The sequence below is a fragment of the Catharus ustulatus genome, chromosome 4 (genome assembly GCF_009819885.2).
Source record: "Catharus ustulatus isolate bCatUst1 chromosome 4, bCatUst1.pri.v2, whole genome shotgun sequence".
Classification (NCBI taxonomy): Eukaryota; Metazoa; Chordata; class Aves; order Passeriformes; family Turdidae; genus Catharus; species Catharus ustulatus.
Window position 1 is genome coordinate 14,812,533 of NC_046224.1, and position 14,237 is coordinate 14,826,769.

A 14,237-nucleotide genomic window follows, 5' to 3' on the forward strand; every position below is an offset into this window, starting at 1 on the left:
CTAAAATCTTGTTTCTGTTGGAATCTGTGGGGAATAAAAAAAAAAAAAAAATTCTGCATTCTGTAAGGAATAGCCAGGGTAGGTGTCATCTGATAAATCATATGTAAGCATTTGATCCCCTAAAGCATTTGGGTTTGGCATTTCCTCCTTAGAGGATTGCCCTGTGCTGGATACTGCCCTTCTCTCTAAGTCTGTGATGAAAGGCTGCATGTGTCCCTTCCTCATCTCTGCCTCCAGATTCCCCTTCTGCCTGAGAGATTTGGATAAACTGGACTAATGTTGACTTCTCTGCCACGGGGGCATTCTACCAGTGACTTTATCATGGAAGAGCTGTGGTGGACAGGCAAGGAGGCCAGGTGAGACAGCTGGTGAGGCAGCTGGTGAGGCAGCCTTTGCCTGCCTTCCCTCTGCTCCATGCACACCGTAGGCTTGGCTGTGAATCAAATCCCATCAAGAAACTGTCTGGTGGCTTTCTGCCTGGGCTGACACAAGGGCTCAGGTATGAAGAGGCTTTTGTTATCTGACCTAGCCATTCCCATGAGCAGCTTTTTGGTCTGCATTTTCTACAGCTGGAGGGCATGGCCAGAGCCTTACTGTGCACTCCCGGCTGCGCAGTCCGTTCCTGGGGATGTCGACACAGTCACTGCTTCTGCCCTTCTCCTGCAATGAGCACAAGAAGTTGTGGGTTAGGAAACGGATTGCTTTTCTTCTTCTTTTTCTTCTTTTTCACATTTTAGAAGGTTTTGATTTTTAAATCTCTGGAACATGCCTGGGAAGTTGACATAGAAGAAAGGAGGCTCCAACCTGTCAGGTTTTTATGATCCCCACCACATCTCTGGGTCAGTGCAGAAGATCTGAACCAGTTCAGCAAAGTGGGATTAGACAGTTTGCACAATAGCAGCATTCTGGGTCTGGTACATTTAAATACATTTATTGTATCCAGGATCCTTTCTTGCTCTTGGTTTAAGAACACTCCTAGATAGGCCATCACCAAATCTGGCAGTACTAATTTATCCACACTTTAGCACTCCTTCTGAAGACAGACCAGGCTGGAAAGCCTAAATGCAAGCAGCATAAAGTCTGCCTTTCAAGAGCCACTGCAGCAAATTGAGCAGTCTCTGCTGGATGGGTGAACACAGAGGACTGCTGGTGGAGCCACTCTTGCTCTTGAATTTGTTTGGACACCAGAGGATTTTTAATGACTATCTTTTTGAAAATAGAGATAGTGTAGCACACACAGCTATGGCTGTGCAGGGCACTGCTGAGTGCCTGGCAATACTGGAAAGGCACTAAAGCAATGAAAGATGAAGACTGTAGTATTACCTCAGCAAGCTTTAATTTGGGGGAGCTGGCTATGTCCTTCTTCAGCAAAATGTGTAAAACCGCATCATGAATGGTGAGGAAAAACATGGATGGCTTAATCTCTTCATCAAAAAATGCACTTCTCTCCAGTTTGTCCAGGAGACCCTCTGTGAGGGAACAAAATCAAAGCACAAAGTGACTTGCAGGCCTTAAAATGGAAGAAATTATCCTGAGCATGCCCACTGAGTGAACACAGGAGTTGCTGGTATAATTAACTGTTTTATTAATTAGAGCTGATGACTTTACAGATATCAAGAGGATGGAACATAAATGCCCATCAGTAGTTCTCTGCTCTATGCCAGGCAGAAAGGAATTTGAGCCCCTTTTCTTATTTAATGCCTAGCCCAGGGTGTATGACAGTGGTTCCTGAAGCCCAGAGCTGTACAGCACAGCAGTGGCAATAGGTAAAAGGAACCATCACACATTTTGGGGACAGCATGGGAGGGACAACACCTCCACTTGGATAGCTCTTTGCTATCCAAGACTGGAAGGTAAAACTGGGTGATCCTCCACAGCCATACTCGGTGATCAGCAGGGGAGGCAGTGGGATAAGGCATCTGTGGTGATGCCAGTGCAAAGAAAAGTACTCACCATATGCCCCAGTAATGTAAATGTCAATGTCGAGTCGGACAAATTCTTTCAAAATCTGTTAAACCAGAAGGAGGCACCATTTAGATTCTGCTGGGCATGCTGATTACCATTACAGTGATTAGCTACAGCATATATACCAACCACTCTATGATATTTAAGATCTATGATGGTAAGTGGCTCTAGACTCAAATTCTGTTGCACATAGAGGCAGGACAATCTCTTCATGTGGCTGCAGACAGGGGTGGCCAAGCCTTTTGAAAAGAGGCAGTATTGAAAACGTTTATCTCACAGAGAATTAGGTGATCTTTCCTAAGTTGTATGGCTTTGTTGTATCTACAGATAGATGATGAAACAAAATAATTACTTCACAATCTTCATGGGCAGATTTTTATAACTGGGAACTTGAGCAGAACTACAGTTCCCTCTGTCACGGTGGGATTTTAGTTCCTATGAAAATAGATTTACACACCCTTGGTGTCTGTTAACTGTAGCTGCTACTGTTGAAAATGTTGTGCCTTTTGCTTTGTCCAAGGTCACCTGGGGAAGCAAAAGCAGGAGCAGAAATGGAACTTCAATATTCCAACTCCAGCTAGGTATTTAAAGCCATATTTCATATCTACATCTCTGTAGAGCTTCCCAAAATTTTACCAGGTGAAGAAAGGGTAATGCAGCCAACACTTTAATTCCAAGACAATTTATATATATTATTTAAACCAATTCCTAAATATTTTTATAGAAAATGTACATTCAAATTCACATAAACTCAAAGTTTTCCACTGACCTTCCCATCCATGTAGAAATGCCTTTAAGAAGCAGACTACAAACACAGAATAGAACCATAGAGTGGTTTTGGTTGGAAGGAACCTAAAAGATCATCTTGTTCCAAACTCCTGCCCTGGACAGGGACACTTTTACACTGGAGCAAGTTACTCAGAGCATCATCCAACTTGCCATTGAAGAGTTTCAGGGATGGAGCATCAGCTTCTCTGAGCAATCTGCTCCAGTATTTCACCAACCTCATAGCAAAAGATTTCTTCTAATCTGGACCTGCCCTCTTTCATTTTAAAGCTATTGTCTCTTGTCCTGTCACTGTATACCCCTGTAAGAGTCCCTCTTCATGCTTTTATATAGGCTCCCTTTAAGTGTTGAGAGGCCATATGGATATCTCCTCATAGCCTTCTTGGCCTTGTTGAACTTCATGAGGCTCAGATGTCCTCACTCCTGCCCAGGTCCCTCTGGGCACCATCCCTTCTCTCATGTGTATCCCTCAAGTGTAACTGCATTTGTAAGTTTTTCTTTCATATGATCACTGTCCTGTGAATTGTGATTACCTTTCGGAGGACCGTCATGGCAGAAAAATCGAGGAAGGACACTGATGAGAAATCCAGAATGATGCTGTGGAGGTTGACCTGGGGCACAGTGATGCCTGGGGGGAGGTTGGCCCAGTTAATCTGAATGGGCAAGTCTGTCATGATGGTGGGCTGGTCCAGCTCCTCTATCCTGTTGTTGTCTAACTCTTCATCTGACTCATAAGTAGGGCTAGTCGTGCAAATCAAGCCTTTCTGTGTTGACACAGAAAAATATCATAATTAGTTCTCTTCTTTAATACCCAGCCAGGGTAGTGGTACTTCTTACACAAGGGAAGGGTAAGGGCAATGTACATCTGATCTTCCCATGAGACAGAGCAGGACCCACCTGGAAAGTTATTATAATCACTTAATGAGGGTTTTTTATTGTTTCCTGAAGCCAGTTGTCAGATACATTTTAATTCAGTAATTTTGAAACAAGTCAACAAAAGGCATGCAGGATTTGAGCTGGGAGAAAACTAGTTTTATCCTACCATTAATGCAGAAAGATATTCACCTCTGTGGGATCTGATCTTGCTATTTGTTGCCAAACAAAGCTCCAGTGGACATGTACAAGCTCTGCCCATGGTAAATCTGTGGGTCTCTAACTGTGAGAGCCATTTAAAATCTTGGGTTTTAAATGTGTTTATGTCATGAAGTGGCAACCTGGGGAACAGTGTATCTAATTAAATAGGGAGGCTATGAGGCCCTTCTCTGCCATGTAAAACCAGGGAGCTTGGTGGCTTAACTCCCCCTAACCCCCAGGGGGTTGCCTCACATACCGGTGTCACTTGCAGCTCTCCTTTCTTCAGCATCTTCCTAATCTTCCTCAGAGCTTTATTGCGTTTCCTCAGGACTCTCAGAGGGTTGAAGCCAACCTGCAAAAAGAGCACTTTGAATAATTAAACAAAGAAACACCTCTGTGACACCAGGGGAAGGACAAAGCATCTCATACGGTTCATAACAGTCATGATGACCATTGTTTGAACTTGATGTTGTCTACACTTTTCACAAATTCACACAAGGGCTCTTTCTAGGTTGGAAAGGTGTCTGTGGGAATGGCTACAAATGAGGCAGGACTATCTGCACTGCTTAGGACACCAGCATGGACAGCATTATAGCAGTGACATTGCTTAGCACAGCCCAGTAACTCCAGTAGGCTGGCACTGTGCTGGCATGTCCTACTCATCTGCATTATGAGGTTGTCACCCAGGTGACCAAGATCAGAGAGCTCAGGGTTTGTATCTGCTTTGTGCTGCCTGACTGCGATGTGGGTCGTTCACCCACTCTTTTTCCTGAAGAAGAAAGCCAGATTTTACCATGTTGGCTGCATATGTCTCTTGAACCCCTGAGCTGGTCTTAACAAAATTAGATGGCAGGTAAATTAGGCTAATAATAAAAATAGGTTAAAATACTAAATTCCTGCAAGTCTTCTGCCTCATCCATCTAGTCCATAAAGGAGGAAGGTTAGAAGTATCTATATTTGTAGAGAAAGAGTGGTGTGAACATCTGCACTCACAGAAAAATACTTCAAGCTCTTCCGAGGTGAAAGCCAAGCACATAGAGAACCAAATGTGTCAGATTCCCTCATTCCTCTGCCAATTTCAGTCCCTCATGTGAAGTATGAGCTGCTCATTCCCAGTGCTCAGGGGAGTTACTGCTTATCAGCTCCCCACTGAGAGCAGCAGCAAGGGGAGGTCATGGTGCAAGCTCTGCTCAGGCTGGGGATGGTGGGCCACATTCACACAGTGGGGGCTCAGGGGTCCTGGATCTCTGTGCTGGTTATGGAAAGACTGGCTGGCTGCATTCACCAGTTTGTTATGAAAGGTGTTAAGACATCTTTGATAGAATGATTCCATTTGGCATTCTTTGGACTATTGTGGTTACGTTCTTGGGGCAAGAGCAATAGACTAGAATTTATTGTGTGTAAATAATACAAGAAATAAAATAAATAAAATAGATAAAATAAATTAAATAAATAGAATAAATAAAATAAATGTCCCTTTATATTATCTATTTTTGCACTCCTTAAAATATGTATTGTTAAATATGGTATAAACATTGCTATGGTGTGAGTTCAGCATAAGTCAGCTTGTTCTCTTTTTCAGAGGTATGTGCATACGTATTATATTACAGTAGTAGCAACAGTATAGTGAAAATTCACCCTTGAACTGTGGAATGACTGTGTATATAGTAATTATTGGGAAACTATATCCACCTTATTGTGTTACACAATTTGTATGTTCAGAACAGCCCCAGACACTTACAGCAGTGATGAGCTTCTCTCTGAAGAATTCAACATTAGCAAAGAAGATTGGAGAGGAGCATTTGAAAATCTTAACTCCCTCTGGCTCATAGATCTGTAAAAAGAAGCAAAAGTGTTTGCTATAGAAGCACAAGTGCAGCAGGTGATAAAAGAAATGAGACATTTCTTACATCAGTGTAATCCTTCCTGTTTCTGTAGATGTTGCTTCTCCCAACATTGGCCAAAACAGTGCAGCTTGGACTGTGAACAAACATACACACAATTATTGTTGTTCCCCATTGAAACTTGGGGGATGGGAAGGATCAAATGAAACCATCTTAGCTGGGGTGGCAAACTGAAGCAAGCCCAACATCCAAAGGTTTATGCCTGTAAATTGTTTTTCCATGCACGGTTGCTGGACAGACCAAGGCACAGACAGGGCTGTTGCTCTTCTCTGTACAGAGAGAGATAATTTATAACAGGAGGCCCCGGGATATCATTGCATTCAACAAGAACTCACAACTGGGAGCGGATCACCACTGTCAGCAGCTGGAATGCCACAGCTGTTGCTAGTCCAATGTCCAGGCCAAGAAGGACTGCAGCTATGAAAGTCACCACCCATATAACCTGTAACGAGACGGTGCATGGCAACATTATAAGCATGTCAAGAACCTGCATCATGAGCTCAGGGTGGGAGCAGGAATAGATCTCAGATCTGGTTCAGGATCTCCATCTGCTTTTGGTGAGGTTTTTTTTCTTGTAAAACTGCGCCAGAGTCACCAACCAGCACCAGGGAGTGTTTCTAGGGACAACAATTTCTAGACAATAAAGGCTGAAAATGGGATAGATGGTTCACTAAATGCTCAATGAAAATCCAGCAGAAATGCAGGATGAGAAGTAAATCAGAAATCTGGTAAAGCTGATAGTTGTAGATGTGCAAATATAGGTGCTATGAGTGTACACAACTGATAATACTGAATAACTTTTAGTCACAGAGCTCAAAGCATTTTCATGGGGCAAATAACTGTTTGACAACTGGGAAAACTGAGGCCTGGAACCATTTGTGAGCCTAAATTTTCTGAGAGGTAATGAGTCCTGCCACCAGCTTTACTAGTTGGAGCAAATCCTTCAAGTCCCAGTTTTCATTTGTTTCTTGTTGTGTATCTTCCATATAACATATTGTGTGATTATGAGAAAGTGTCCCTGAATACTTAGTCAATGCAGTAGATGTTTGCATATTTTCTGTTATTTAGGCATTTTCTGTAACTGTCTTCTCTATCTGACTTTATATAATGCACTATTTTAATAGATTTTGATGAAATGGATGAAAATTAAGTTAAGAGTGAGAATTGACTCAAAATAAATGGGACAAAATGGAAAACATAAGCAAGGGGTATACCAGTAAAAAAGGTGTGCAACTATTGTACTTTCTGTTTAGTGAAGTAAAACAGGGATTTAAAAAAAAAGAAAATTTATATGATAGATTACTTTTTTTAGAGCACTTAGCTTCTCATGCTTGTGAAACTCAACTTACACAGTCATACTTGTCCTTTCTCCAGAGGATGCGTACTTCCCTGAACTGCATGAGCATTCCTTTCAAATTGCCAAGGGCCAAAGATGCAAGGACTGACTGTTAAAAAGACCAAAACACATGTTCCATGTTTAAGCAAGCAAAGAAAATGTAGAATATTAGGAATTAAAAGATCATACAAATCGGGCCAAAGTGCAGCTGAAAGGCCAGGGAGCTGCTCCCAGTGTACACTGCTGCTGGAACACCCTCAGCTATGGTGCAGTGCAGGTGTCTCACTTGAGGCTGTAAATCCCACTTAGTTTTGGCACCTGACAGTTGGTGCTGTGGTTTTTGGTGTTTGGATACTTGTGTTCCCTTTGAGGGACCAGATGCAATGGTCCTCTCTAGCATCATGTGGGAAGAACCAAGTTTTCAAACCCTATTTGGCTCCCATTGAAGTCTGTGAACACTCACAGTGTGCTCATAGAGCAGCTCTGTCTTTGGGAAGCAGGAAGAAGCATTAGATAAAACCAGTGAATACCTTCTGTAACGGTGCCAGGAGAAACCCAATGGCCAAGATCACAATCAAAACAATGATAGATGAGATAATGCCAGCAATCTGCATGAGAGAGCAATTCCACAATGAATAAGTGCCCACAGGCATTATGGTTAGCTCAGAAAAAAAGAGCTGTCTTTCATTAAATGCCATCATGTCTTCTATACCTGTGTTTTGCCTCCTGTGCTCTCCTGCACACCTGATCTTGACAGAGCAGTGCTGGAGGCAAATCCCTTGAATGATCCACCAACTATATTACCCAGCCCAAAAGCAATTAGATCCTGAAATAAAAATAAAAGAGATCGTTCTTAAGAGCTGGTTTGTGAGTTATTCACAAGGCAAAGCTTTCCTAAAATGTCTTATTTCCCTTTGATAAATGCAGTATATTGATCTCTGTGTTATTTGCCTACCTGGTTGCCATCTATTGGGTAGTCATGTTTGATGGAATACACTTTGGCCACGGAGAAGGCTACTGCAAACCCAACGATTGCGATGGAAAAGCCATCACCAATGCACTTCTGGAGGATGCCTGCATCAGGTGCAACAGGTGCATGAAACCTGAAAGACAAGAAACTCTATTCATGAAGGAGATGCCAAAAGGTCTTTTGCAGATCCTAGAGGGAATTCCTCTCTGGACCTTTTCCCCCCCACCTTCTTTTTTTCACAGTGAACTGAAATCTGAGGAAAGGAGACTCTTGAGCACAAATAGCTGTTCCTCTGCAGACTTCACCTACTAACACCCCTGGGACTACAGAGACCACACCAGACTCACTCAGCTGTCCTAGTAAATGTCTTCCTCCCTCTTTTTAACTTAACATGTACCTCCTAATTCTTTATGCTAAAATTCTGGCATAGCCAGATGAAGTCTATATATAGATATATATTCTATATGTGGAGAAATAATCCTTATGTGGATATAGTCCTGGATGGGCAGATGTTGAGTCTGAGGAGATGCTGGTGGCTGGTCATGGGACCAGGTAGGAGAATTGTGCAGGGTCCTGGTGGCTTCCCAGGGCTGGTGGTGGCTGCTGAACCATGCATGTACTGTGAGGGAAACAGAGCAGTTCAGGAGTGAGTGGTTCAATAAAAATGACAAACATCAACCTCCTGCTCACCAGCCATCTCAGAAAGTGAAGGACAAAATTATTTCATGTCTCAGTGTACTCTTTGATGAGTAGAAGATGTGCTCTAGTGTGCAACTTTTGTGTACTGAAAGTATGTCATATTGTTGAGAGAAAAATGTTTGTTTACATACTGAAAGAAGATGAAGCAGATAATTTTAATCAGAAACATAGCTGAACTCGTTTAACACTGTTGAACTAAAGAGAACGTTTTGCTTCACTGGTGAATTGTAAGTCACTTACCCTTCCTCTAGTTTTCCAACAACAGCTACTTTGAATTTTTCTTCAAAGTTGACAAAATAGGAAATCAGTGCTGCTAAGACTGTCTGAAAGATAATAAACCACACCTCTATTAGGCACATTAAAGCAAGAGTGTGAAGAATCTATTAAACACCATTACTTTCCTTCTCTTACAGACCATCCAGCCTCATCACTAGTGGCAGGATTATGCCCCAAGTTTTCACAACCCTTTGCTGCTCAGACATCATTCCTAAATGACCTTACAGGTATGAGTTTACATCATAAATTACATGGATTGTAACAGAACATCTTATTAACAACAGAGTAAACCAGTGTTTACACACAGTAAACCAGGTGTATTCCAGCTAGGTGCTCTAATGACTCTGGGGGAAAACAAGTGCTGCTTGAGTCTATACAACATCATCCAGGATTTTAGGGGCTTGCTGCCCCTGTGAGGCTTCCTCCACCCCTCTGCTGCTCAGAGTGGACAAAAATTTCTGCTGCTGGAGGGCAAAATAATTTTGAGTGTGGCCACAGATGTCCAGGACTTCAGTGGCTGCTTGCAGGTGTGGTGCAGAGGGGCCTCAGCTGTGAGACTGCATCTGGCTGGTATCAGAGCCAATTCTGTCCAAGGAAATAAATTCATAGTTTATAACACCTCCGATATGTTCAGTTAAAAACAGCTATGTGGAAGTAAAACATCTCACAACAGCTCCTGAATGCTGTAAATTTTTCTTTATAGGTAAAATGATGACACATCATTTAATGGATAACAGGAGAAGAAAGAGTTAATCTCTGCTTCTCCTGTTGTAACATGGAGCAATCGCAAAATCAAAGGAAGTGACTCACCACAAGGAGTTCGATCGGGATAGGAGTTGGTAACTTTTCCTTGTATCGATCGTTTATTTCTTTTACCACAAACACGATAAGCAAGACAATCAGTGATGTGACAAGGTCAGCAATGTTTGTATTTGTGATCTGGCTGAAAACGCTCTCCAGAGTCTGCAGAATCAGGAAGAAACGTGGTGCTTCAGAAACAGTCATGCCCTGGCACAGTAGCACTATCCCTCCCAGAAGAACCTGTATCTGAACAGCTCTAAGGATTGTTCTGTTTGGGATTTATTCCCTATGGCATGATGTGGACTGCAAGCCCCCATCAATGTGTGTGCATCTGCCAAATGATGGAACCATGTGCAAGAGACCCTTTCCACTAACTTGTCACCCTCTCCTCCAGATTTGCCCCTGAAGGAGGGTTGAAACAACAGGCATGTCCATTGCTCACACTGGCATTGCTGGGCACACACCTTTCTCCACTCCCTCCTTCCTGTCCTTCTTCTCTCTCCTTTCTCATCCAACAGCCCTTACACAGTCATATACAAATTAAGTATGTATAATATCAGTCCAGTAAAAATGAATAATTAAATCCTTAAGGCAGAGTTGAATGCTTAATTGAAATATGCCAACACAAAATACTAAATATTATCTAATTACCCCAATGGGATGTAACTTAGTGCTTGGTAATAAATTTAAAGATTGGTCAAATGCCATTAACATATCTCTTATTTTTCTCTCGTTTTTCCTCCTGCTTTGCAGTTTTCATGCTGAGTTTTTATTACTGCCTTGTGATACACAGTCAGAAATACATCACAGATACATCAATAGCACCAACAAATAATGAACACCTAGCACTTACATAGATGATGCCAAAGGGTTTATTAAATCCAGGGACAGGTAGCTGAAACATGAATTTCAGTTGAGACACCAAAACATGGACAGCTGCAGCAGTCGTGAAACCACTGATTAATGATTGTGATAGATAAATAACGATGAATCCAAACTGGAAAATTCCCAGAAGCAACTGAAACACAAAATGAGCATATGTCAATGGGATTAATTTCTGGTTTTAAGCAATCTTTGAAAGAAAGACACTCATATTTAATGAAAGCAAAGATCCCATTCATCCAGACATTAAGGAATGTACTGTCACCAGACTTGCAACAAAAGTTGACATTTAGCAACAGAGGGCATAATACTAGTAAAAATAATTACAACAGCAGTTAAAACCCATTATTTTTATTTTATAGCTAAAATATACATCCTTATTTCCAGGGTTTTCATTTCCTGTATTTTCACATGGTACAAATGTTTCACGAAGCAACAAATTCATTAGGAAGTATGTTAGGAAGGAAGGAACTGTAGGAATTCTTTATTAAGGAGTAGGGATAAATGGGCTTTAAAAAAAACCAAATCCAAATATTTTACTATTACAAGGCAGAGTTTTTACTCCCCTTGGTGCATCTGCGTCATTCACATTACTTTCACAGCTACTTTTTTCCTATCCAGCAGATTGTTTACTGTAGGTGCAGGTTGCAGCTTTGTGGGATGTGAGCTGTGGGCTCAGGCCTGTGCAAACCGAAGGATTTCACAGCACTTGTGAGTGCCTGGCCACTGGAGGGAACAGATGTCTCCTAACCAGTGAGCCAGGGTCAGTTACATGGAAAGTGGAAGAGGGTTACTTTGGTGACTACAATAGCAGAAAACAGAGAGGAAGGTCAGGCCACCCTCCATCTATTCACATAGGTGCACACACACATTCATTTACCAACCTGAATAACCCCAGAAAGGAAGGTTACAGATGCAGCCACCATCACTCTCTCATTATCTATTGCTGAGGTATTTGTGGAATTGCTATTTCCAGTGCTGTTATCGGGGACCAGCCTGGTGACAACTCCTCCCACCATGAGGCTCAGGACGGGGAAGGGACCTAAGGAGCACAAGGCACTTGTTATAAGATCTGAAGAGGCAGCATGTACCTCTTCATCAGTGAGGAGGGTAAGTGTTGTGCCTGAACTTACCCACTGAGATATGTCTCGATGTGCCAAAGATAAAATAGACCAGGACAGGGAAGAACGCTGAATAGAGTCCATAACTGGGGGGAACATTCACCAGCAAAGCAAAGGCCAGACCTGTAAAGATAGAGGCACAGGGAAGGTGATGTGTGTGTTGGCTGAAGCAGGCTGTGTCAGGACACACATTTCCCAAAGGTACCTTGCAGCACAGCCACAAGTCCTGTGTTGATGCCAGAGACGATGTCACTCAGGATCCACTCCCTGAAGCGGTACGCTGGCAGCCACGTAACAACTGGAAACAAACCCAAAGCAATTTTTTTGACCCTTTGTGAGGAGCAGCTGCAAAGGCACAAGGAGACAAAATTTTGTCAGTGAACAGTTCAGCTGAATCACAGCCTGTTTCAGAAAGGCAAGGAAAGGGGAAGGATTCAGGTTCTGGCTGCCAGAAGTCAAAATCTCACCCAGACACAGCCCTGATCAAGCTGCAATGCCATCTGTGCTTCAAGGCATATCCAGTGGCCTTCAGAGGTCCTTTCCAACCTAAATTCTCATGGGAAATGGCTTGGGTTGGAAAGGAACCTCTGTGGCCATCTAATCAAACCCCCCACCCCAGTAAGCAGGCAGGCCACCCCCTGGGTCAGGTTTCTGAGAGCCCCGCCCAACCCGACCTTGAACGTTTCCAGGGACAGGGCAATCTGTGCCAATACCCCACCACCCTCTTCATAAAAAAAATCTTTCTGATATCCAGTCCAAATCTACTCTCTTTTCATTTAAAACCATCATCCCTTGTCCTGCTGCAACAGGCCATGGTAAAAAGCCTGAGTATGTCATTCTTATAAGACCCCTTTAAGTACTGAAACAGTGCAGAAAGGTCTTCCTAGAGTCTGTGCTGCCAACAGCCCAGAAAAGAGAAGCTACCTTAGATACAGCTGTAGGAAGACTTCTAAGAGTAACAGTTGTCAAAATCCATTAGAAAAATCTGACATTGAATTTAGTTAATGAACTTTCACTTGCTATATTGGTATGGGAGATGGACACTGTCAAGATGGAGTTCATGCTGTCCAAGAGCAGTCAGGACTGTCTCCTAGATCTATTTAAAAAAAAATAATAAATCTCCTTACCTAAAATAGAGTTTCAGGTGATCCCAAAAGGTTTTATGGTATCTGTGCAATTTCTCATGCTCTTCATGGAATGCATTCTCTGAGTATACAGGTCTGGCTATAACATAATGGTTGCCCACAGGTTCAACCATTTCTCCTGAAATGCCGGGATAGGATGGTTCCTTGTGTATGCTCCTCTGTGCCCCAGGCACTTAAAAACCTGAAATGAAGAACAGGGTTAGCCCTTTATGTACTGTGGGACGGGTAGCCATAGCTGAGTGAGCTCCAAACTGAGCGTTACCACCTTTGAAGATCAAAAGAGGGATGGTTGAGCACCCACTTCACTTTGCCAAGGCGATCTCCTGCCCTTCTCCTCCTCCCACTGCAGAGCAGTGTTTCACTGGAGCATGAAGTATTTCTTTCTAAAGATGCAGCCAAAAAGCAGACAAGATGGTTTTTGAGTTAATTTATCTCTCACTCAGCCATGTACAATCAAAAACTTCCTCCCTCAAAGGAGATTAATTTTCTAAAGAACAAACAAGTAGATCCCAGCAGTTTCTCTTTGTGGCACTGCTGGGAGGGCTGGGAGCTCGCTGTAACCCACACATGAGGGGAAAAGCAGAGTTCAGGTAGGGCTCAGCCATCCTCTCTTGGATTCACAGACAAGGCTGAATGTATTGGGTTGGATTTGTGTGACACGGAGATTAGGCTTAGTAGTAAAAAAGAATGATATTTGTAAGATTTATTTCTACAGATTTTCTGGACTGCTTCTCTTCTGCTTCATGTTCATGAGTAGTTGTTGTAATGTCTACCTGAAGGCTGCCTTATGCCTTGTCCCAACCCACATTTGCATGTTTGTCCTGAAGAGAAACTGTCCTGGGTCACTCCAGAAATGACCCCTGGAGCCCACATTACACAGGAGAATGAATCTGCTCATCATTCACTTCAGTCAACACCACTGGGTATTTTGCAGCAACTGATTGATGCCATCACTGTGCTGCTCACTGTGTTGTTACGTTTCTCATTATGCCGCACATTCTTCCCACATTAAATTAATCTAAAACCTGCACTATCTAAAAATATTTCTCTCAGTTGAAGCCACCATTAAATATTCAATGTAGTACTAGTCCCACACAGAAGTTGTGGAACTTGGTCTTTGTGGCAACAGTTGGACTAGACGATCATTAAAGATCCTTCCAACTGGAACTAATGTGTTCGATCCTGCTCTGCTTTGTTTTGACTCAGAGATGAAGATGCACTGTAGGAAGCAAGTAGCCTTTTGGAACACTGATAGTAGAGGTATTTTACTTATTTTCT

The 14,237-nt window shown here is 42.6% G+C and overlaps 1 protein-coding gene and 1 long non-coding RNA gene across 4 annotated transcripts; one reads left to right on the forward strand and one right to left on the reverse strand.

Annotated features, from left to right (window-relative positions):
* On the reverse strand, positions 1–13,072 carry SLC26A3 (solute carrier family 26 member 3). 3 transcript variants are annotated; one of them, XM_033056866.1, is made up of 20 exons: positions 12,942–13,072; positions 12,020–12,159; positions 11,827–11,937; positions 11,578–11,735; positions 10,665–10,829; positions 9,821–9,973; positions 8,975–9,057; positions 8,021–8,168; positions 7,778–7,891; positions 7,596–7,673; positions 7,079–7,174; positions 6,065–6,171; positions 5,736–5,805; positions 5,567–5,659; positions 4,082–4,177; positions 3,285–3,515; positions 1,954–2,008; positions 1,324–1,469; positions 595–660; positions 1–24 (listed from the first exon to the last, which is right to left on the reverse strand). In XM_033056866.1, exons 1-20 carry the CDS (start codon positions 13,070–13,072, stop codon positions 1–3), a joined length of 2,265 nt encoding a protein of 754 aa, XP_032912757.1. The 3 variants fall into 3 exon arrangements, with proteins under 3 accessions (XP_032912757.1, XP_032912756.1, XP_032912755.1); XM_033056865.2 differs by lacking the exon at positions 1–24 and having other exon boundaries at positions 414–660; XM_033056864.1 differs by lacking the exons at positions 1–24; positions 595–660 and having other exon boundaries at positions 906–1,469.
* Positions 8,122–10,364, forward strand: LOC116994904. The gene is made up of 3 exons (XR_004417614.1): positions 8,122–8,394; positions 9,148–9,237; positions 9,714–10,364. It is a non-coding gene; the product is annotated as an uncharacterized LOC116994904 (long non-coding RNA).
* Positions 13,073–14,237: the final 1,165 nt, after the last annotated feature.